The sequence below is a fragment of the Bombina bombina genome, chromosome 2 (genome assembly GCF_027579735.1).
Source record: "Bombina bombina isolate aBomBom1 chromosome 2, aBomBom1.pri, whole genome shotgun sequence".
Taxonomy (NCBI): domain Eukaryota; kingdom Metazoa; phylum Chordata; class Amphibia; order Anura; family Bombinatoridae; genus Bombina; species Bombina bombina.
The window spans coordinates 1,252,745,202-1,252,770,718 of NC_069500.1; the positions used below are offsets into that span (position 1 = coordinate 1,252,745,202).

Genomic DNA, 25,517 nt, shown 5'->3' on the forward strand with positions numbered 1-25,517 from the left:
TCACAGCCACTTGTTGCCTTTACCCCAATTATGTTTATAAATTCATGAAAAATATTTTGAAGTGGCACTGGGAAAACAGGGCAGAGCTTACTAGCCACATTGCTTCACAATAGAACCTGGGCACATTATTAGGGATTAGTTATTGGAAAGATTCAAGTAAAATGGCTGCTAAAGGAAATCATTTTAAAAGTAGTTCTAAACTATTCTGTAATATTGGATGATCTCTGGTAACCCTTTAAACAAAGCTGTTATTGTGAAATTAAGGTGATACGATTAGCCGACAATCAACAAAAACACTGTTTAGGCTACATGTTTAATCTTAAGTTTTGTTTTTTATGCTTGCACTATACAAGTACGGAAACATATAAATAAAAACTGGTTAATAAGAAGGCCCCTCTCTTACTGGAAACAAAACAGTGTTTGCTGACTCATTCTACAAGACTGTAAAAGCATTTCCTGCCAGTTAGATTTTTATTTAAGGACAATGTTCTTTAATTTAGTGCATCTGTTGTGCTGCTCTGCTTATTTCCTACTTCTGTTTGATCTTTACTTTTCTTCTAGGGCTATTAAATGCAGCAGAATTGCATAATTAACAAGGGCATAATAAAAAGACAATGAATTAACTAGATATGGGCATTCTGATCCATTATTAGGATCCAAATGCAGATGTAGGCGGCCACTCGTGGCATTCGGCTAATATTTTTCGGAGCCAGATTTATTCTTCTGAAAGTTAAACAGGCTAAGATATTACTGTTTTGCACTTTCACAAGAAATCCTGGCTTCGAAAAGAGGCGAATGCCACGAGCAGCCGCCTACATCTGCAGTGATTTTTTAAAAAAAATAATGTATTTTTTCCCCATTTGCCAGCCCACTATATCATGTGACAGCTATCAGCCAATTGCAGACTAGTATGTGTATACTCTGTGAACATGTGCACATGCTCAGTAGGAGATGGTACCTCACAAAGTGTACACATAAAAAATATTGTGCAACGTTTTATAAATAAAGTAAAATTGCATGTTCTATCTGAATCATGAAAGTTTAATTTTGACTTTCGTGTCTGTTTTGCTTCAAAGAAGATATATTCCTTCTACTATTTCTTATTCCTATGATTTTATTAACATTTTCAAATGGGAGTTAGACGTGAAGAGAATAGATTTTAAATAGATGAAATATTAAAACTCAGTGAGAATCTTTAAAACAAATTGACATCAGGTGAAATACTTCCTGGTTTATGAAGAAAAAATAAATAAAATCTATATTTATATATATATAATAGCTTTATTGTTTGGAATTTGTACCAAGCTTGTAAAGCTACCACAACCATTTGACTCTGTGTTGAGCTTTATACTTAAAAGGGACAGTACACAACTTGAGATTTTCATATAAAACTTTCAGTTGTGTAATGAAACAACTTTGCAATATACTTTCATTATTTATTTTACCTCTTTTCATGAAATTTAGCTCTGGAAACTGAGCATTTTCTAATTCTCAGAACTTGAAATGCACCCTGCTGTCTTCTCAAGGCTAACCCGGCTATAAATATGGCTTTACATATCTATATATTTGGCTTTCGCTGATAACAGCTGTAAAACAATGTACAATGGCCTTCCTAGCCTTGTTGGCTGCAAACTAAATCAGTGATTGGCTAATCCAAATAAGGCAAATGGTGGGTGGAGTTTTTCTTTTGATAATTGCAATAAAAAGAATGTTAAGCTATTTTTAAAAGTGTTTAGACATGGCTGAAATGTTATTCTATAGCTACACAACATATATGTCTTGTAATTACAAGATGTTTACTGTCCCTTTAAAACACTTTGATAAACAAATACCTAATACATCATGTCATCACATTGTCTCACAGTCCCCATTTTTTTTATTTTTTTATTGTTCATTTTGCAAATTTTTAATAAAATTCACCCCATTTTGCAACCTCTAGCTGGCACTTAGTACTGAAGCTTTTTATCTTTAATAAGGCTACAGGCAATACAGTAAATCAGAGGCTGTATCATTCCACCATTATTAACCACTGGAGAATATGCCTAGGTACCCATTGCCTAAGGAAGACAGGAAGGAGGAAAAGAGATGAAAATGCTGTGCACATGTACAACACGGCTTTCTCTCTTTCCAAAGACCACAAGCAACTGAGAGTGAACTCCCATTGATATAAATCTGGTAAAACTAACTCTGATTGGTGGTTTTAATGGATGAGGATGCAGAAGTGAATTCAATTTAAATATGGACAGAAATGAAGCACACATGTTTAAAAATTACATTATAAAACAGTACTCAAAAGGGACTGAAAACAATGTGTTATAGACGTCCATGTTATTTTAAAGGAAAACCATAAATAAAATAATATTATATCTCTAAATGTTTTAGTGTTTTTAACTTTTCCCTTTTGACCTTTAAATACTGATGAAATGGCTGATTAACCATCAACAAGGGGTGGGGTTGATGGTAGACAAACCTCCCCTTCTCCAGCTGTCTGCCATCAACCTGTCAGTTAGGGAATTCTGGGAAAATATACTGCTTGGTATACAATAGGATCACCAAGAGAAGCATCTACATAGCAAAATAAAATATACAAAAGAGCTGTATAGCATCTACCCCAAAATGAAAATAAGTATCAGACTGAAAATAAATTAAAGGGATACTAAACACATTTCATGCTTCTCCCTCTAATCATGGGTGCTGCCATTTTGGAATCTAGGTTATACCACAGGTATCTGAAGGAGATTTACTGCAAATGTACAAACAGCTCAGCACTGGAATAAAGTGAAAGCTAGATTTCAACATGGTGGTACCCATGACTAGAGGGAGGCCGGGAATAATGTCAATACCATTAGTGTTTAATGTCCCTTTAATCAATTTTCTGTGATGGATTTCCTTTAAAGAGATATATGTTCTTACTAATGGTCTGGCAAATGATCATTTCAGACCAATATTTTTATTCTATAAACTAGGACTAAATAAAAATATCTACTTAGACTATTTTAAACTAAAGCATGTTTAAAAGAGAATAGGGTCGATCACAATCTATGGGCTATCTGCTCCCCAGTAATGATCTTTTTTACGTCTGAATTGGCCAGCGTGCTTTTCAACTAATCACAATCCAAAATGAACCCAGTCACTAAAAGATACAAAAGTGTTTTTAAACAGAAAAACGTGTTTACGTTTGTTAACCCCTTAAGGGACCAGCGACGTACCCTGTATGTCGCTGGCCTTTTTTTGGGACTTGATTGTTTTATAGCGCGGTCTTGCCACCAGCGTTAAGACTGCTCTATTCCACAAAGCCTGCTGGAGGGAGGGCATTAATAGCGTATTCTTGCTAGACTTGTGCTATTATGTCCTGAAAAACCCCTTAACGACCAGTGACATACAGGGTACATTGTGGTCATTAAGGGGTTAAGTGCTTGTGATCAGGATAGATTTTGAATGAACCCCTATGTTTAGTGTGTAAGGGAAATACTCATTTACATGTGTGAGATTAACCTGTTGCAATCCAAATCTATTCTGATCACTGCTAAAAACAATCTGAATGGCATTTGTATCTAGGCATGATGTGCGCACTGGAATGTTTGTTCAATTACTATATTGACGCTTTTAATATTTTAAAAGTATTATTTTTATGTTTTATATATCTACATTTGTTGATTTTCAAAGCGCTGTTGTTCTCTAGTTTGGTGTGATATACATCAAGACGAAGACTACGGATTGCTATTAGAAACTCTCAAACAAGATTGTGCCTTTGTGACTAGGAATTCAATAATGTTAGTGCAAGATTTGGAAAACGCACTGTAGTGAACTTGTTTGGACTTTGTGTATATGAAGACCGTTTCCTTTAAAAACCCAGTCATGAAGGCACAATCTTGTTTGAACATTAATTTTGCAGTTACAATATTGCAATTGAGTGCTTTCAGTGCTGTTAAAATCCAGTTTTAGAAAATAAGAAAAGTCTTTCTAATAGAAACCCATAGTCTTCTTCTTGATTTCAGGTGTATATCACGCAAAACCAGAAAACGACAGCGATAAGGGGCTCTCTGTGCGCGTTGGAAGTAGTACATGTATTACAAAAGCGTTAGCTTGAACACAATTTAATTTAATGCACGTCAGGTTAGCATGACTTCAGAGCTGTGGTTAACTTACGCAAGACAAAAAAGTGGCATGGAAAAGGGCTTTATCATAGAAATACATGCATACATACACATGTCTAAATATGTATGTATATATATATATATAAATAAAACACATACATATACACATATATATATATATATATATATATGCGTGTACAGATGTAGTTAAGTGTTTTTCATGTAGAACATTTGAATGTTAAATATGTACAGTAAATGTCCTTTTCATTCTTAAATACATATTTATCTATATCTATCTGTATATACCTATAACTGTATATCTATTCATATAGATATATAGGTATAGATATGTATTTTACATTAACATTATCAGATACATATAGAAACATTTAATAATAAAAATTACATGAAGAATGTGAAGAACATAGTAATGTAAAATATGCATTTTGCCCTTTGTGTTTTGCGATTTAGATTTTAATGCTTGGGTTAGCGCACATGAAAACTAAGTAATCTTAAGGCGCGTTATTGAGATATTACATATAAAATCTTTAAAAAAAATATATATATATAAATTATTAAACATACTGTAAAATATATAGATATATTCTATATTCCCTATTGTGATCATGTTAAAATGAAAAGTGTCCTTTTTGGGCTAAAAAACTGCCAAAAACAAGACGATAGATTGTGATTGACCCCATAGCCTTTTTATGTCTATTATAATATCTAGTAACTCAATATTCGGTCTTTTATAATATTTAATAATACAATATATTTTTAAGTTTATACTAAAGCATTTTAATTTCAGTTCTTCATTCTGATTTTCTTTGCAGCTTGTTCTTCTCTGGCTGAAAGAAGTGTTCTTCAATAGCATCAGCCAAGTCCTCTAGTTCTTTCTTCAGCTGGTCAAAGTCACTAAAAATAATAGAGACTGTGGTTATTTTAAATCAGAATGGAAAAAAATCATTAGTTGTGTTTTTGAACATAGCTCATTAAATACAGTAAAAGACGGAGGACTTTATAGCTCCATCTCGGAATTACGCATTACATTTGTGGAGAAAATTTAAATTGTATGGTAAAAAACAAATGAAATTGTAATCGGTTAACATTTCTATAGTTTGGGAAAAGAGTTGCACGTCTTTAATATAAACACTCATCAATAGTGAAGAATGGAAATGATTTGGCAAAAACAATGCTTTTTTTCCCATAATGAGTTTTCCTCAACATTACTTCCTATATGCTTCATTATAAATCTATTCACATATTTGTAGAACAAAAAGGTAATAGATGTCTAAGGATTATAACTGATCGCAAGACAATAGCACTGTGTACTTTCACTAATGTAAAGAAACCTAAAGTTATCAGTAAATCTGGTTTGTCTAGTTTTCCTCTTTATTTTTATTGACAGCAGACTGGGATATCTGTATGTAAATTCTGGATCTATGGTTTATATTAGTTTTCTGCTCAGCAAGAACTGTTACTACAGAACATTGAGTATATGGAAAGGAGTCTAATACTTGTGAGGTATTTTTCTTTAGGTAGGCTATGAGCTGTCATGACTAATATGAGAAATAACCCTGGGAAATACATCAAGACCGTTTCATCAACAGTACGAAAACCAATGCAAGCGTAAAGCAAAGTGATTATTACATTTTATAAAGTGTTCAAAATATTGGCTCCAATCCTACTTACAAACGCCTCTGGGATCTATAACTGGGTTATTTTTATATGAAAATAAACCACCACATGCTATACATTTGGGATATACAAAATAGTTTATGAATACTACTTCATTAGGCAGAAGATCAGTAAATTGTGTCAAGTTGTCTTTGTTAAAAAATGTATACGTATGATATAAAGCCAAGAAAAGAGGCTAGGCAGAAAGAGCAAGCGACTCTGAAAACCCTTCTGGCCAAGGAAATAGTGAATAGAAAAAGAACATTCCAGGATAAAAGCTAAAGGTCTAATTCATGAATAGGTTAGAAAGGATTGAAGAACCCTCAAGGCCAGATTACGACTCGAAATAGGAGTAACTGGTGAAATTACAGGCTTAATTCGAATTAACGAGTGAACAAAGGTCTAAACATTAAAGGGACACTGAACCCAAATTTTTTCTATCGTGATTCAGATAGAGCATGAAATTTTAAGCAACTTTCTAATTTACTCCTATTATCAAATTCTTTTAATACTCTTGGTATCTTTATTTGAAATGCAAGAATGTAAGTTTATATGCCGGCCCATTTTTGGTGAGCACACTGTGTTGTTCTTGCTGATTGGTGGGTAAATTCACCTACCAATAAACAAGTGCTTTCCATGGTCTGAACCAAAAAAATAGCTTAAATGCCTTTTTCAAATAAAGAAAGCAAGAGAACGAAGAAAAATTGATAATAGGAGTAGAAAGTTACTTAAAATTGCATGCTCTATCTGAATCATGAAAGAAAAAATTTGGGTTCAGTGTCCTTTTAAGAATTTTGCGGATTTTCTTGTGGTAGAGGATGGATAAGACCAAAATCTGACTTTTAACAGAACTGGCGAATAAACCTCTCTCTAAACCATATTGAAGAAATTCCATAGGATATATGGAGATATATTTCTGGCAAACCCCAACATCTCACTATCTGGTCCACCTCCCAGTTGTTAACTTCCAGATTGTAAATGGCTGAAATCAGACAGTAATAGCGATTCACCTATCTGATTATTTGGGATACTTCCTTCATTGTATGTAACTCAGAGTCTCCCCCTGATTTATGTAGGATACTGTCCTAACACTGTCTGGATGGAAATAAATGGTCAACTCTAGAGCTCTGAAGATTGCATGGAGTTCCAGAATGCTTGTAGGTAACCTCACCTCCAGATTAAAACAAACTCCCTGCACTCTCAGATTTCCCAAAACTGCCAAGACTGGATGAAGGAAGCACCTTGTATCAGACAGTGGGGAGTTTTCCACGTCAAGGATTGTTTGTTTTGTCTCTTGATTCAATAGGATATTTTGAGGCAGGTACTCGTAATCTCTGTTCTATTGGCAAATAAAAAGAGATACATAGAGTCCTGAGTTGAAACTTTGTAAAGGGGACTGCATCTGATGCAGACACCATGAAAATGACCACCTCCATGCATTGAACAACTGACAACCGTGGAGTGTGCTGAAGTTGAGTACACACACATCTTAAAGTTTGTCTTGACATTGGTCTGTGACAAGGAGTCTATGATTGCGCCTTGGAAGGACACCCAAGTGTGAGAAGTAATCCATGAATGTGTAGCAGTTAAAAAAGAAAGCTTTTGTATGGTTTACAGCTAACTGAAGGTGCCTGTACTATAATGGTAAAATGTCTAGGTAGGGTGCTACAAAAATGCCTTTAACTTGTACCACTGACCCCCTTATATCTTGGTAAATATTGCTGGGTTTTTTATTTACACAAAAATGAAATAACCACAAATTGATAATGGTTGATTAGGAAATCAAATCCAATGAACCTTACATGAGCCCTGTGAATAGGGAAATGCAAATAAGCATCTTTTAAAAGACCAGTAAATACAGTGGATTTGCATTATCAACAAATGCATAAATAAAAAGACAATGCAATAGCACTTGTCTGAACTTCAAATGAGTAGTAGATTTTTTTCTGACGAATTTCAAAGTTATATACATTTCCACTCCTCCTGTATCATGTGACAGCCATCAACCAATCACAAATACATATATGTATATTCTGTGAAGTCTTGCATATGCTTAGTAGGAGCTGGTTACTCAAAAAGTGAATACATAAAAAGACTGTGCACATTTTGTTAATGGAAGTAAATTGAAAAGTTGCCTGCTCTATCTGAATCATAAAAGTTTAATTTTGACTTGTGTCCCTTTAAATCTATGATATACATATATTGTCCTTCTAGAAAGTATAGTGTGAACAGTCTCCATTTTCAACTTTCAGAAATGTGTTTAGGGTCTTGAGATTCAAAATTGGCTTTGGCCTTTACCGGATCTCTAGGAACTCATAATAGGAGAAAACTCCCATGAGGAGAATGGGAACAAAAACTGATTTGGTACCCCTGAGAAATAACCTCTAACACCCAAGGGTCTACCAAAGACCTCTTCCAATCCTCCAGAAACAGCTTCAATCTACCCTCTATCAGAATCATCTCTGGAATGCGGGACACAGCTTCATGTGGACTTATAGATGACAGATAGACTTCTTTGCCTGCTTAGCCTTGGGTCAGGCAGAGTTAGGCTTCCAAGAAGTCTTGGGTGATCCTGAACATTGAGTTGAGGAGAAGATTGTCTTTTGGGACTTGAAAGTACAAAATTAAACAAAGTTGGAGAGATGGACAACTTTTACCTTTGTCCTGAGGTAGGAACGCTCCTTTACCTCCAGTGACTGTAGCAATAATTGTATCTACTCCTGTGCCAAACAGTATTTTGCCCTGAAAGGGTAGAGATAAAAGTCTTCACTTGGAAACCACATCTGCAGATTTAAGTCATAAGGCTTGTATAGTTACAAGATAATTTCTACTGCTGCATCACAAATAAAGTTGTTTGCGCTTTAGAGAAGCCTTAATCAATCCAGGATATCTTCCAAGGTTACTTCACTAGCTATCAGTTCCAATTGGTTATCACACCAAACTGCAGGTAGGTGCGGCTACACTGACAGATGGACAAAAGAGATTGCCTGTGAGCTGAAAGGACCACCAGTGAAAAAAGTGGTAGTACCTTTAAAGGAATGGTGGTGCACATGGCCAGGGTAGAAATAGCCCTATATAGTTTAGGGACTGCTTCCCAAGATTCAAACTTGAATGGAGGTGATGGAAACATAGCCTTGAATTTGGCAGACGGAACAAAAAAGGTATACCCTGTTTGTTCTATTCCTTAGTTACCAGATCGACAACTAAATCAGGCACTGGGAAGTTATACGGCAGGTTAGAACCCAGCTTAAAGAACTTCCCAATCTTTTTTAGTAGCTGGTTTGTCAGAATATTGAAAATCCTCAACTTCTAAAGCCTTTAACACTTCTTGCAATAAGTAATGAATGTGCTCTACCCTGAAATTGAAGGGCACAACCTCCCCCATATTTTCTGAGGGGTCCTGAGTTTCAGAATACTCATCCTCAGAAGAGGAACTGTCTGACACTAAGGTACCCCTCTTTATATCAGGGGCCCTAGACAGGTCACTCAAAGAGATCCCTTATAAACAGGGGTGGGGGGCTTGAGTATGATCACTTTTAGCCAGATGCATGCGTCTCTGCATTAGGCAGAGAAGCAAAAACCTGTCTAGGATATTAAATTGCTCCAGCACATGAGATACCTAGTTGTGCAGAGGAACACATGGGAATACCCTTACAAAGGAGAAATAAGCACAGGGATCTTACATAATCAGTAGATCTGACCTCTAACTAATCAGCTGCTTGACAGGAGACCAGAGCTGCACCACTTTGCACCAGGAGGCACTATGAGGGAAAAGAATGAGTCTCAGATCGGTTAGAGAACCCCTATCAAACGACATGTAGATCAGCTCACTCCATCTTGGAGGCACCTGAGGGATTCTGGTAGAGTTATAGGGATCAACGCTTTGGTATCTTGGGGTGTTTATGCCTATTCCTAGTAGACTGGAGTGGAATCTCACCATGAAAGAAATCTTACATTTATAAATAAAAATGGAAACACGGATTTGTTTTCCTTCTGTGGTATATGCCAAATAATAAAATATAAATATTAATAAAAAATGATTAGTTAAGTAACTTAAAAGGTATACTACTTAATACATAATGGCCAATATTAAGGCCAAAAGGTGCTGATTAGTCAGGGAATGTTAATAAATATACCTACAATTTCCAAATATAGGACTTCATACCATTACTCATTCCATATTTAGCAATTTGTGAAATATAAGATTGGGAGGCTTTTACATATTTTGAATTGCTAGGTGGTTTATTTTTTGGGATATGGAAATCATTCTGGACCCAAGACCAAGCCAATTATAAGCTATTAAATGAACAATTTTTAAAATATATTTAAAGGGACAGTGTACTGTAAAATTAGTTTCCCCTTAATGTGTAATGCATGGGAGCTTGTAGGGAGAGCAGACGTCTTTATCTTAACACATTCTATACATCCAAAGGCTTCATTATTTTATCTTTGTCTGCATAAAAGTTTAGAAAGAAAAACTGAGAATTAAAATGTTTATATCTATCTTTCCCACCCCTCACTGGAATTGTGATTTATTTTGGTGGCTCTTGTTTACATATCTTTTCTGTACCAATTACTACAGTATTGAAAGTGTCAGTATATATGAAAACAGTAACATAATTACTGAATGGTAAAAAAAAAACTCCAGAGAGCTTTTGCTATTTTGGTTACCAAGATCTGCTTCAGAAGTGATGAAATCTAGCTCATAATTTCATTTTTTTTTCTGGGATATAAATCATATTATTATCTGTAAAGATCTGGAAATACTACACATAGCTTTGCACAGTCTAGACTGCACAGAGTGCCTTAAGAGACTAAATACTTTTTATGCCTTTGGAGATAAAATAGTTAAAATACACATAGTACATGTAAAATTCATACCTATTTCCTGGAGCTGCGCAGAGCTCTGCATAATATTTAATTTTTGGTTCGGTTCCACTAGTTCTAAGGGTTGCAACTCCTCCGTTGCTAAAAGTAAATGTAATCATCTGACTGCTTTTACTGGTTGGAAGAATCTGTGGTTAATAAAAAAAGAAAGTTATTTACAAACACTATAGTACAACATTCTGACAAATCTATGGAATAGGGAAAAAAAAAATAAGATTTCCTAAAAAGATGGGTTTGCCATTTGTAAAAAGTAAGCAGCTGTCTAAGGCCACCTTCACTTCAAGAGAGGTCGGTTTTGCAGTACATTTCTCTTTATATAGATTACTGAAAATGTATTTTGTTAGTACAGTCAGACATTAAAACAATACATTTTCAAAGATGTTTTTGTACTGAGGGCCTAAGCCAATGGTCACATACATGGGTACAAATGGTAGAAAAAGAAAGGAACCTGATCTTTCATGTGCTATAAACATTAAAAGGGATGATAAAGTCAAAATGAAACGTTCATTTTTCATATAGAGCATGTCATTTTAAATCAAATTTACCAAGTAAATTGGAAAGTTATTTAAATTTGTTTGTTCTACATGAATCATGAAAGTTTAATTTTGACTTCGCTGAATTTTAAATATGAGCTTAAAGGGAAAGCCTACTCCAGAATTTTTATTGTTTAATCCCTTTATTACCCATTCCCTAGATTTGTATAACCAACACGGTTATATTAATATACTTTTTTACCTCTTTGATTACCTTGTATCTAAGCCTCTGCAGAAGGCACCCTTATTCCATTTCTTTTGACAGACTTGCATTTTAGTCAATCAGTGCTGACTCATAAGTAACTCCACTGGAGTGAGCACAATGTTATCTATATAGCACACATGAACTAGCGCTGTTTAGCTGGAAAAAAAACTGTCAAAATGCATGGAGATGAGGCGGCTTTCAAGAAATTAGCAAATGAGCTAGGTTTTGGCCTAGGTTTAGCTTTTAACATAGAATACCAATAGATCAAAGCAAATTTGATGATAAAAGTAAATTCGAAAGTCCAAACTTAAACCCCTTACTGATAGTTCCTCTAATACACTATCTAGTTGGGCTGGTTTAAAACCAGGGACTTATAAATTTAGTAAATTAAATTGTTGCATGATAAATTGGATTGCACAAAAAATTATAATATTAAATTCAGAGGTAATTGTCTGGCCACATATGTAGTTTACCATCTTTAATGCAGTTGTGGGAAAATCTATATAGGTCGTACCAAGCATAAGATAAAAAGTAGAATATATGAACATTTAGAGAATATCATCAAAGGTCTGGAACAACATAGTGTCTCTGAGCATTTTAGAGGAAAGCATAATAAAGATCCATCTGATCTAAAAATTTAAATCTTAGAGCAGATACCCCCCTGTAGAGATGAAGTTACAAGATTAACCAATCTCAGACAATATGAAACTAAATGGATACACCGATTGGGAAGTTTAACCCCTCAGGGACTAAATATAGATATTGACCTAGCTGCATTTATGCTCTAACAAATAATGATTAGGTTAAATAGGAGAATTTATCATATATTTTTTTTTAATATAACAGTTTTCAGTGGATTAAATAGTTAAACAGAACCTAGTATATGTAGGATCATTTGATTAGGATATGGGTATTCGATATATATACATTTTATTGATAATAAGAGGATTGTATCAATGACATGAGTACCATATGATGTATTTAAGAAACTTTTATATGTTTTATTTTAGATGCACAAATTTTATATAAGTAATTTTTTAAACTAATCACATTTTACAATTGGCACTATGAGATTTGTTTATAAGATTGCAACATCTATATGAGTTAAAATGTATGTATTTTTTATGAATAAAGTTATTATTGGCTAATGACGTAGGACATAGGGGCCGGCCTTTTAAATCTGGAGCTGTTTTCACCAAACGCTACTAGTAACCAATAACCCCTTCAGAAAGTTGGCTAGTGTGCTGATGAAACGCATAGGGGAGTGTCTAGCAAATAGCGTGTTTGAGTCATGAAGTTATACCCGGAATAAGGACTAGTATATTCCTTCTGTAAAAACTTTATGTACCGGCAATATTACTAAGGATCCAGGCACACGGACCGTGGAAGAAAGATCTTCTTTACGCATAACTGCAGGCAGCTCAGAGGGAAGTAAATCTGGAACATGGAGTCCTGTTGCAAACAGACTGCCTGAGCAGTATTACAGATAAGCTGCTTTTACATATGTTTCCTGTAAGTGTGTTTTTATGTGTCATACGTGTCAACTTTGATTAAAGTATACTGTGAATCGTGGATGCGCTTTGTCTTCTGCTTTCTTACATGTTTGTTCCTCTCCGGTTTCCTTGCTGAGAATATCCGGTATACTACAGCAGCAACATCGTGAAGCAGTATATGAAACGTTTGCGCTGTTAAAAGGAACCCATTTGGCACTAATCCACTTCTCACGAACAAGTACTGTAAAATTTTTATTTTTTTTCTCATCAGTATTTTATAAATTGTGTATTTTTACAGATTGAACTTCATTTTTGGACATTGTTTTGAAAAATTATTGTTCCTTTATTAGAGGAACATTTTTGAATTTATCAACATTTACTCCTGATAGTTTGATACCTTGACTTTTTAATGATATAATCCTAACTTGGTATATGTCCCTTTCTATAGTGCTCTATTTTTTCTGTTGTAAATTGGCAAGTTGTTTAAAATGTCATGGTCTATCTGAATCATCAATGTTTACTTTTGACGAGACTGTCCCTTTAAGGTTGGTTATTCTGTTTAACGGTATGGCTCTGTTTTATACAGTGCATACATTACAAAATGTAAATAATAGTTTTGACTGTCATGGGTCAGTAGCCTATCTCCATTAATTGCAGTTGGATTTTGAGTAGATACTAAATAACACATCATGGATTTGTTTCTCTGAGTCTACATCATATATTTAAGGGAAAGATAAACGATTAGAGAAAATTACAGAAACTGTAAAATCAAAATGTCATGATTTATATAGAGCATAATTTAATGAGGCTGGGATTAAATTATATAGAGGATTTGATGAGAAGTAATTTGAAATACGTCTGCAAAAGTTTTGGCATCCCTCACCAAATAAAAAAAAATTTGTTCCAAGAATCAGAGAATTTATTAAGCTCTAGGACTCTCACACAGTTTAGACCATTAAGGTTCTAAGACCTTACAAATAAATCAGGGTGCTCAACATTTTGTGTATGCCACTTTTTTCATTTTTTTCAATAAGTTAAATTCAGCAAATAAATAATGACTGTAAAATATGCAGAAATATGCTGTATTTACACTTGTTCACGGAAGAGGTTGTGCTAACTTCTTTACACTTATAAAATCAATAACGTAGGATACTTTTGCTTACAACTGTATGTAATGTGCATAATTTGAATGCATGAATATGTGTGATTGGATGTTATACTGGTTTTTATAATTGTGTTATATATTTAATAAAAAAATGTTTTACACTCTATAGGAAATTAAAGGACCACTAAAGTCAAAATATACTTCCATCAAATTCTATTTACATGCACTCTGAGGCTTCGGCTTCTACTGAGCATGTGCAAAAGTGCACAGTATATATGTATATGCATTTTGTGATTGGCAGATGCTTTCATATGATACATGGGGTTGGAAAACTTAATTTAATTTAAAATTTGCCATAAAATATTCTACTGCTCATTTCAAATTCAAAGTAAGTGTTATAGCATTATTTTTATTGTGTATTTGACAATTATTCAATTGTAGTGTATTTAATGGTCATTTAACAAAAATGCTCTGGGCCTGATATTTAAACCCTCGCCGGCATGGAGAGACCTTGTATTGTAATGTAGGAGTCTCTGTTTCATATGAAGAACACTACATAGCAACATAAATATTTCTCAAGATAGAATTTGTGTTTTAAATTTTTTTTTTTTTTTCGCTGTACCGATGAGACTTCATAGAATATCTTGCCAGAGCAACAAGGTTTTGAATATCAAGTCCTCTGACACAAGATGTTCACTGATTTTCTATGTGGTGAATTGGTTGTTGGTTCTCAATGAAATGTGCCTTGTCGCCACACAATATAAAAAAGTGAATTACGGAATTAAAAAGCTTCCTTGGAGGGTAACAGGGAGACAAATTTGCACATATATATCTGTCATAACAAGAAGGACCAGAGGAATACAATGTATAGTTTAATACTTACAGCTTTGTTGTCAGGCTGATTACTGTCATAACCAGTGGTTAAATCGCGCACTCCAGAAACTTCAAATTTACCACAGAGTTTTGGGTATGTCTTTTCACCATTATAATTTCTTAGATTTTCAAAAAGGTCCCTTATTGTATTCTGATCATAGCAAATAAAATATGAGTTTTTGCTAATGTGGTAGCCATATCTGAAAAAAATATATATAAAAAAACTGAGAAATGACATTTCAGAGACAGTCACGCTTTTGAAAAACATCACTTATATTGGAGCTAGTTTGAAAAATGGGAAACTTTTCCTATTGTGCTGCTTTTATAAAAAAACATTTAAGATCGAGTTTCCATTAAATGTTTACCAGATTTCCAAACCAGGTATCTAGCAAGGCAGTATTTATAATGGAAGTTCTTTTAGGTTTGTTTTTTTAAAACTAAACCTTGGTAAGGTAGGGAACAATAACAATACACTTGGTGAAATTATCATCATGTTTTCAGCAATATTAATTCATTATCTAAGATGCTGTACTAAAACGGTCAGGTACTCTGATGTGCTGGTTTATTTATGTGTCAGAAAGGCGCAGATAAAAGTTATCTTATTGAGGAAGAGAACAGGTCTGCCCCTTGCTGATGCTGTTGTTATTCTTACACTGCTATGCTGAATAATACATCATCAATGTCTCAGCACCTGAAACTCTTGCACCATTTTATACCTGTAAGCTTCATGGGTAAATATCAACTAAATTCAGGGGAGATTCAATATTATACAATATTAGTGATAATTATACAATATTAGTGATTATTCTACATTATACAATATTAGTGATTATTCTACATTATACAATATTAGTGATAATTATACAATATTAGTGATTATTCTACATTATACAATATTAGTGATTATTCTACATTTTACAATATTAGTGATTATTCTACATTTTACAATATTAGTGATAATTATACAATATTAGTGATTATTCTACATTATACAATATTAGTGATTATTCTACATTATACAATATTAGTGATAATTATACAATATTAGTGATAATTATACATTATACAATATTAGTGATAGTTATACATTATACAATATTAGTGATAATTATACAGTATACAATATTAGTGATAATTATACATTATACAATATTAGTGATAGTTATACATTATACAATATTAGTGATAATTATACAATATTAGTGATAGTGCTCAGAACTGTAATATGTTTTTAGCTAACAACTTTGTGTTTAAGAGATAAGGACATCTGTCCAAAAATCTATTTCTAGGTTCTAAAATAAATGACATTCTGATTCCTGCAGCTAAGTTTGCTATGTCCTACTCAGCAATGTAATAGGCACAGCCAACTCATTTTGTAAATAAAGCTGTGAAAGTTGGTTATACCTCTGAATGAACCATTATGTAAATCAGCTGTTAGATGACAGACAGAGAAAGCGACATATGCACATAAATGCCTGTGGGCTAGAGGTAAGAATTTATTATGCTTACGTATTAAAAATGGAATTCAGCTGTTTGGTCAGTGTAGTATTTTTTGTCGCTAAGTAACTTGCCATTTCTGCTGCTATTGCGGCAGCACTCACTCCATCTTTATCCAAGACAAAAGGGCAGCACATATAGCCTTGAACAAAAATAAAAGCTTATATTGTAAGAGTCATAACAAGGAAAAGGCAAGACATTGTGCAGATAACCGTTATAAATAGCTTTTTACCTGTATAAAGAAATAATAATCAGCAGTAAAACTAGAGAACTTGCAAAGCGATTAAAAGCCAATAAAGAGATATTTATAATAAATTAAATAAATAGCTTTTTACCTGTATAAAGAAACAATAATCAGCAGTAAAAATAGAGAACTTGCAAAGCGATTAAAAGCCAATAAAGAGATATTTATAATAAATTAGATCCAATCTACATATAGTAATATATAGGAACATATATGAGGATGCTCATCAAAGATATCACACAAATAAGCAGGTCTGGGCTTGGTGATGATGAGATCTAAACCTTAAACATCTATATAGTCATTAGTTATTTGCATACATTGTACAGACATCATTTAAAGGCACAATGTATATTGGTATTTGTATGATGAATTTAGTAAAATAAAATGTCTTTGTAACCAGTGCAAATAAATACAGATAGGTCCTTAGATACTTTATTGATCCACATCCCTTTACAATGAATGTTATTATTGCCATTAATAAACAATACGCATCAGTTACTGTAGCTCCTGGGTTTAAAGCACAGAATATTTGAGTGACCAGAGCTTTGTGCATATTAATGCAGTAGAAAATAAGAATATATCTAGCAATAGTATCTACAAAATTATAGAATGATTAAAGCTCTACTGCATATCTGTTCTAAAGGCAGCAGATGAATCTTTAAGACGAATAGAAAATCAGCCATATCAGAGCTCCTGTGCTACGTCTATCTATACTCCAGACTGTGCAGAGACCGAGTATGAGGAGGAAGAAGTACACAAAACACAGAAGAAGAGGCTATAGGGACACTCGCATAAGTATAAAATGTGTCCCAGGTACATAAGTTATCTTAAAAGGAACAAGTTAAAGGGACATAAAGCCCACATTTTTCTTTCAAGATTCAGATAGGGCATGCAATTTTAAACAACTTTCCAATGAACTTCTATTAACTAATTTCCTTTGCTCTATTGGTATCCTTTATTGAAAAGTATACACAGGTAGGTACACGAGCAGCAATACACTACTGGGAGCTGGTTGCTGATTGGTGGCTGCACATATATGCCTCATATGATGTTCAATTAGCTTACAGTAATGCATTGCTGCTCCTACAACAAAGGATAACAAGATAATGAAGCAAATTTAATAATAGAAATAAAGTATTTTTAAATTGTATGTTTTATCTGAATCATTAAAAAAATATTGAGTTTTATATCCCTTTAATTCGGACTAAAATATGCAGCACAGACACAGACCCGAGGACCTTAAAGCTCTAAACAGTAGGGAATATATTCCATAAAATACACTTGGAAATGAATAGTTTTTCCCCTTACTAAACAGAGTAAATATAAATCATTGGCTAGATTATTCACTTACCAAATGTCACTTAAGGTTATATCTATCATGCTTAGAATTGATACGAGTCAGCGTTACAACCATTTCAGTCTGCCATTTACAGAATTCACTAAGTTATAAAGATTTATTTCTTACCTATTGCCTCTTCAAATGCAAACAGCACAGTCTTCCCTTGGTCTATGAGTAGTTTTGCTCTGTTTCCCATCCATTTAAATCCCGTCAATGTTTCCTACAAACAAACAAGTCCATATTCAGGAGACGTACAACTGTAGCATAACTAGACTGCCAATAACAAGTAATTATCTAGAGTAGTTTAAAAATACTCTTTTTAAATAAACATAAAAAGGCGCACTAGACGTTAAACTTGTCATTGCTCCATTAAATAAATGCAGAGATCACCGCATATATAAATAGGCAAAAGCTTGTTAACCCCTTAATGACCGCAGCACTTTTCCATTTTCTGTCCGTTTGGGACCAAGGCTATTTTTACATTTTTGCAGTGTTTGTGTTTAGCTGTAATTTTCCTCTTACTCATTTACTGTACCCACACATATTATATACCGTTTTTCTCGCCATTAAATGGACTTTCTAAAGATACCATTATTTTCATCATATCTTATAATTTACTATAAAAAAAATTATAAAATATGAGGAAAAATTGAAAAAAAATACACTTTTTCTAACTTTGACCCCCAAAATCTGTTACATATCTACAACCACCAAAAAACACCTATGCTAAATAGTTTCTAAATTTTGTCCTGAGTTTAGAAATACCCAATGTTTACATGTTCTTTACTTTTTTTGCAAGTTATAGGGCCATAAATACAAGTAGCACTTTGCTATTTCCAAACCCCTTTTTTTCAAAATTAGCGCTAGTTACATTAGAACCCTGATATCTTTCAGGAATCTCTGAATATCCATTGACATGTATATATATTTTTTTTAGTAGACAACCCAAAGTATTGATCTAGGCCCATTTTGGTATATTTCATGCCACCATTTCACCGCCAAATGCGTTAAAACAAAAAAAATTGTTCACTTTTTCACAAATTTTTTCACAAACTTTAGGTTTCTCACTGAAATTATTTACAAACAGCTTGTGCAATTATGGCATAAATGGTTGTAAATTCTTCTCTGGGATCCCCTTTGTTCAGAAATAGCAGACTTATATGGCTTTGGTGTTGCTTTTTGGTAATTAGAATGCCACTAAATGCCACTGCGCACCACACGTGTATTATGCCCAGCAGTGAAGGGGTTAATTAGGGAGCATGTAGGGAGCTTTTTGGGGTAATTTTAGCTTTAGTGTAGTGTAGTAGACAACCCCAAGTATTGATCTAGGCCCATTTTGGTATATTTCATGCCACCATTTCACCGCCAAATGCGATCAAATTAAAAAAAAACGTTAAATTTTTCACAATTTTAGGTTTCTCACTGAAATCATTTACAAACAGCTTGTGCAGTTATGGCACAAATGGTTGTAAATGCTTCTCTGGGATCCCCTTTGTTCAGAAATAGCAGACATATATGGCTTTGGCGTTGCTTTTTGGTATTTAGAAGGCCGCTAAATGCCGCTGCGCATCACACGTGTATTATGGCTAGCAGTGAAGGGGTTAATTAGGTAGCTTGTAGGGAGCTTGCAGGGTTAATATCACATTTAGTGTAGAGCTCAGCCTCCCACCTGAAACATCAGACCCCCTGATCCCTCCCAAACAGCTCTCTTCCCTCCCCCACTCCACAATTGTCCCCGCCATCTTAAGTACTGGCAGAAAGTCTGCCAGTACTAAAATAAAAGCTATGTTTTTTTTTTTTTTTTTTTTTTTAAAAAGCATATTTACATATGCTGCTGTGTACTATCCCCCCCTTAGCCCCCAACCTCACTGATCCCCCCCAAACAGCTCTATAACCCTCCCACTCTAACTTAATCTGCGCCATTTTGGGTACTGGCAGCTGTCTGCCAGTACCCAGTTTAGCAGAAAAAATGTTTTTTTTTTAGTTTTTATTAAATTTTTCTGCAGTGTAGCTTCCCCCCACACAAAACCAACCCCCCACCCCTCCATGATCTCTTTTTGTGCTTTTGCACAAACAAGATTTGGCCATTTGTTACCAAAAAATTTTTCCATAGTGTAGCGGTTCCCACCCGCTCCCGCCCCGTGCACGCGCCCGCCCGCCACCCTCCGTGCACGCGCGCGCGCCCGTGCGCGCCCCCTAACGGCCCGCCCCCGATCCCGCCCCCCTTGACGACACAGGGAACACCGATGGCCGCCCACCCGCCTCCCAAGTCGGCTCCCACCCACCAACGATACCGGCCATCGATGTCCGGTGCAGAGAGGGCCACAGAGTGGCTCTCTCTGCATCGGATGGCCGTGTAAGGTTATTGCAGGATGCCTCCATATCGAGGCATCACTGCAATAACCGGAAAGCAGCTGGAAGCGAGCAAGATCGCTTCCAGCTGCTTTCCACACCGAGGACGTGCAGGGTACGTCCTCAGGCATTAACTGCCTTTTTTTTGAGGACGTACCCTGCACGTCCTCGGTCATTAAGGGGTTAAAGGTAGAAATTATACCCCAGCTGCCCCTCGTTTTTTTTTACCATCCCAGCCACTCGGCATGATCAAGGGTTTGTTTTTAAGCAAATGTCAGAGAATTTCTGGCCAATCAGAAGCCTACCTTCACTCACATTAAAACTAAGCAGAGTTTGCCTCGGTGTCACTGTTAAAACCATGGTGTAATGCTGAAGATGTGCACGATAGGCCGGAGCAGGTGAAGCAAATGATTCAGCAGCTCACTCTCATTCGTTACAATGGAACGGGAGGTATAGCTCCTGATTAGCTGTACTACCCAATGACAGTTTATTTAAGAAAGCACTGAGGAGACCAGCAGCTAGGAGGGTAAGTGAATGAATAGGTTAAAGGGGAAATTCCTATATTTAACATTTTAGCATATCCAACACTGTTATATTAATAAACCGTTTGCCTCTGTGATTACCTGTATACAAGTCTCTGCAGGCTGCCAAGAAGCAGTCAGCCAGGAACTTACAATAGCTCAGTGGCTTGTTCTATGGCCCAATTACCATCTGGGAGTAGCTTCTTTTAGACCAATTCTGCTTTTCACAGAGGAGAACTTTCCTGCAGTATATTAGTCTGATCCTGCCTAACAAGGTTAGCCCAGCTTCAAAATACCATGCAATTCTCCAACAAATAAGGGAAACTGCGACCCCGATAATTGTTTCAGCCTTCTTTGGACCTCGTCAGTGAGGTGCATAACAATTATCATTCTCCATGGGAGTGAGCACATTGTTATCTATATGTCACACATGAACTAGCACTATCTGGCTATAAAAAGCGAATAAAATGCACTGCGCTAAGAGGTGGCCTGCAGGGGCTTAGAAACAGGCAGAGGTTTAGAGGTTATAAAGTACTGTATATAAATATAATTATTTAGGGTTATGCAAAGCTGGGGAGAGGGTAGTAAAGGCAAAAAAATGGGTAGTAAATGAACAAATAGTGTAGTCTGGTTACTAATTAATCTTTTGTTAAATTGCTATTTGTGTATATAACATACTTAAATAGCAATTTATCAAAATATTAATTTATAACCAGACTACACTATTTGTTCATTTTCTAAAAGAATGCATATTAATAGGCCTTAATATATATATATAGTACATCAGTTACAATAAAAATATAATAGTTTACACCTCATACCTCAAAATGGAAGCCTTCTTTCACTGCAATGGCTCTGAGGATTTTCGAGGAGACTGTGCTCGCCAGCATGTACACATTTTTTACCGCTTCAGGTTTTTGGTTTTGTTCTTTCCAACAAGTAAAAATCCACCAACCTAAAAGGGCTCCAAGCTCGTTGCCAGAGAACACTTTCCACTCGCCGCTGAAGAAAAATGTGTTTAAACAAAAGGGTAACTAAGCAATGTGAATTACAAATGGCAAAACCATGTTTCAATGCATATTCTTGTCTGGTTTGTGTTTTGTTTGCTATTCTATGCGTTTTCACTTTGCGGACACATCAAACAGATGCCGTAATCTAACTACAGTAATACAATTATTGAACTCTGCATAAAAACTCAAGAAGTGTGTGTATTTATAAAACATTTTCTTTTTACTCCAGAAGTCTGCTTTTAACTTACTCTTGCTGTGCATATTAAAGGGAAATAAAAAACAACAACTTTTTTTTCATGATTCAGATAGAACATCCAATTTTAAACAATGTTCCAATTTACTTCTATAATCAAATTTTCTTTGTAATTTTGATATCCTTTGTTGAAAAGCATTAAGGTAAGTTCAAGAGTGTGCACGTGTCTGCAGAACTATATAGCAGTAGTTTTGCCACAATGAGCACTAGATGGCAGCACTATTTCCTGTCATATGGTGTTCCAGACATGTGATGCTACCGATCTAGATATGTTTTCAATAAAGAATAACATGAGAACGACGCAAATTTGATAACAGTAGTAAATTAGAAACTGTTTTTAAATTACATTCTCTATCTGAATCATGAAATAAAAAAATGGTTTCCATATCTTTTTAAAGGGAATAACACAACAAAAAACATAATTTATGTAAGAACTTACCTGATAAATTCATTTCTTTCATACTGGCAAGAGTCCATGAGCTAGTGACGTATGGGATATACATTCCTACCAGGAGGGGGCAAAGTTTCCCGAACCTCAAAATGCCTATAAATTCACCTCCCACCACACCCACAACTCAGTTTAACGAATAGCCAAGTAGTGAGGTGATAACAAAAGGAGTAAGAAAGCATACAAAAAGAGGAACTGAAAATATAATTGTGCTTTTATAAAAAACAAACAAAAAAAAAAACACATAACCACCATAAAAAGGTTGAGCCTCATGGACTCTTGCCAATATGATAGAAATGAATTTATCAGGTAAGTTCTTACATAAATTATGTTTTCTTTCATATAATTGGCAAGAGTCCATGAGCTAGTGACGTATGGGATAGAAATACCCAAGATGTGGAAGTTCACAGAAGAGTCACTAGAGAGGGAGGGATAAAATAACAGATATTTCCACAGAGAAATTAAATGCACACAATAATTAAGTTTTTCTTAAAAAAACTTAAATCAAAAGCAGTAGAATCAAACAGACAGCTGCCTGAAAAACTTTTCTACCAAAGACTGCTTCAGAAGAAGCAAATACATCGAAATGGAAAAAACAATAAAAAAGTATGCAAAGAAGACCAAATTAATGCTTTGCAAACTGATCATCCGAAGCTTCATTCTGAAAAAGCCCAAGAAATGGCGACTGAACTTAGTAGAATGAGCTGTAAATCTCTGAGGCGGAGCCTGCCCTGCCTCCAAATAAGCCGTGAGAAACAAAAGCTTTAACCAGGATGCCAAAGAAATGGCAGAGGCTTTCTAACCTTTTCTGGAACCAGAAAAACAACAAATAGACTAAAAATCTTCTGAAATCCTAGTAACCTTGATATAGAATCAGAAACTCTTCTAGCAGAAGAGATAGTTAAAAGAAACAACACTTTCCAAGAAAGTAAATAATCTTCAAAGAAAATATGTGCTCAAAAGAAAGAGCCTGCAAAATCTTTAAACCAAATTAAGACTCCAAAAAGGAGAAATTAATAAATTAACAGGCTTGATACAAACCAAAGCCTGAACAAAACAGTGAATATCAGGAAGTTAAAAGGGACATTATACACTCATTTGATCTTTGCATAAATGTTTTGTAGATAATCTATTTATATAGCCCATAAAGTTTTTTTTTTTTTTTTAAATGAATAGTTTTTTTTTTTTTTTTTTAAATAACATTGCTCTGATTTTCAGACTGCTAATCAAGCCCCAAAGTTTTATGAGAATACCGTCAGCTACCTACTCCAGCTTGCTCCTGTTTGTGTAAAGAGTCTTTTCATATGCAAAATAAGAGGGAGGAGGGAGTGTCTTATTTCCCACTTGCAGTGGGCTTTCCAGCTGCCTTTTCAACACAGCTTCTAAGTAAGTTTTTAAACAGTTTTATACTGGGTTTTTATACCAGTATCTGTGCATCTTATTCTTTATAGTAGTGTCTATTACATGCAGTTATATGAACATGAGTGTATACTGTCCCTTTACGCAATCTTTCTAAGAAATAAAACAGAAAGAACAGAAAAACAAGTCAAATTAGAAAAAGACTGAAACCCCAGGTAAGAAAAAAGTTTGAATAAACTTTCCAATATGATTCCTATACTGAAACTGTTTAGACTGCAAAGGGAAATATACATAGACCTGACTCATGGCAAATATAAGTAAATACATATATTTAAAACTTTATATAAATACATAAAGCGCCAAACAAAGCTGAGTGTGTCTTAACCAATGATACATACTTACCGAAAGACACCCATCCACATATATTGCAGACAGCCAAACCAGTACTGAAAACTATCAGCAGAGGTAATGGTATAAGAGTATATCGTCGATCTGTAAAGGGAGGTAGGAGATGAATCCCTACGACCGATAACAGAGAACCCTTGAAAAGATTTCCCCATGAGTTTAACCATAAAAATCAATAGGCGATACTCTCTTCACGTCGCACTGACAAACACTGTACTCTGAGAGGAATTGGGATTCAGAATGCTTAGAAGTGCTTATCATAGAAAAAATCATAGCAATCAAGCACAAACTTACTTAACCACCTCCATAGGAGGCAAAGTTTGTAAAACCGAGTAGTGGGTGTGGTGGGAGGTGTATTTATAGGCATTTTGAGGTTTGGGAAACTTTGCCCCCTCCTGGTAGGAATGTATATCCCATAAGTCACTAGCTCATGGACTCTTGCCAAATTACATGAAAGAAATATGATTATTGCAAGTTGTTGCTGAATAAATCTAAAGCTTTAGATGCTACAGTATATCTAGATATGTTAACCACAAGAGTTGGTTTGGTTAAGTAGTTCTCATATATTTTACATCATGTTGTATAAAAGCCAGCATGGGCTCATATTAAAATGTTGTTTGATTATATCAATTTTTATATTTATTTGATTGATTGATTTTTGACGCATTTAAAAGGTAAGTATATTTAAAGAGCTATTGTTTCTTATGGAACCAGTTTTGTGCCCCTTTAAGATTGGTATAAATAGATTATCACTTAAATACTTAAGCAACAAGCATTAAGAAATAATTGTGTAACAAAAAGGCACAGTTCCCTTTTCATGCTAAAACAGTTAAAGGAATTGCTTAGTTTTAATAAAGCTCTCTGCCTGAGTTATATGTTATGCATGCTCTATTTAGCTTAAAGAACCTGGAGATGTGTAACAGATTGAGATCCAATTACAGAAGAAAGTCACTGACTTTACTGATTCTCCCAAACTGGCATGCAGCCTTTTTGCCAGGCAAAATGCCATTACAGTGAGCGCACACATACGCTGGGAAGATATGAAAGCACTGCTTTCTCCCGAGGCAACATGCCTGTGTAGAAGCTTAGCACAACATTTTGAGGTCTAGAGGACAACTTTACTGAACACTCTGCTCTGAATTATTTATAGGTCTCTTAATAAAAACAGGTTAATTGCCTGATTATTATTTTTTTTAAGGGAACACAAAAATATAAATTT

At 34.8% G+C, this 25,517-nt stretch overlaps 1 protein-coding gene across 1 annotated transcript in view; it reads right to left on the bottom strand.

The window, feature by feature from the left end:
• Nucleotides 1–299: 299 nt before the first annotated feature.
• Nucleotides 300–25,517, bottom strand: part of PGM2 (phosphoglucomutase 2) — an 83,875-nt gene continuing 58,657 nt past the window's right edge. Inside the window, exons 9-14 of the mRNA XM_053704062.1 lie at nt 21,645–21,825; nt 18,077–18,170; nt 16,380–16,509; nt 14,881–15,070; nt 10,656–10,789; nt 300–5,012 (exon numbers count right to left, since the gene is read on the bottom strand). Of these exons, the coding sequence (XP_053560037.1) occupies nt 4,910–5,012; nt 10,656–10,789; nt 14,881–15,070; nt 16,380–16,509; nt 18,077–18,170; nt 21,645–21,825 (832 nt within the window). The 3' untranslated portion in view covers nt 300–4,909. The remainder of the gene's footprint in view (nt 5,013–10,655; nt 10,790–14,880; nt 15,071–16,379; nt 16,510–18,076; nt 18,171–21,644; nt 21,826–25,517) is intronic.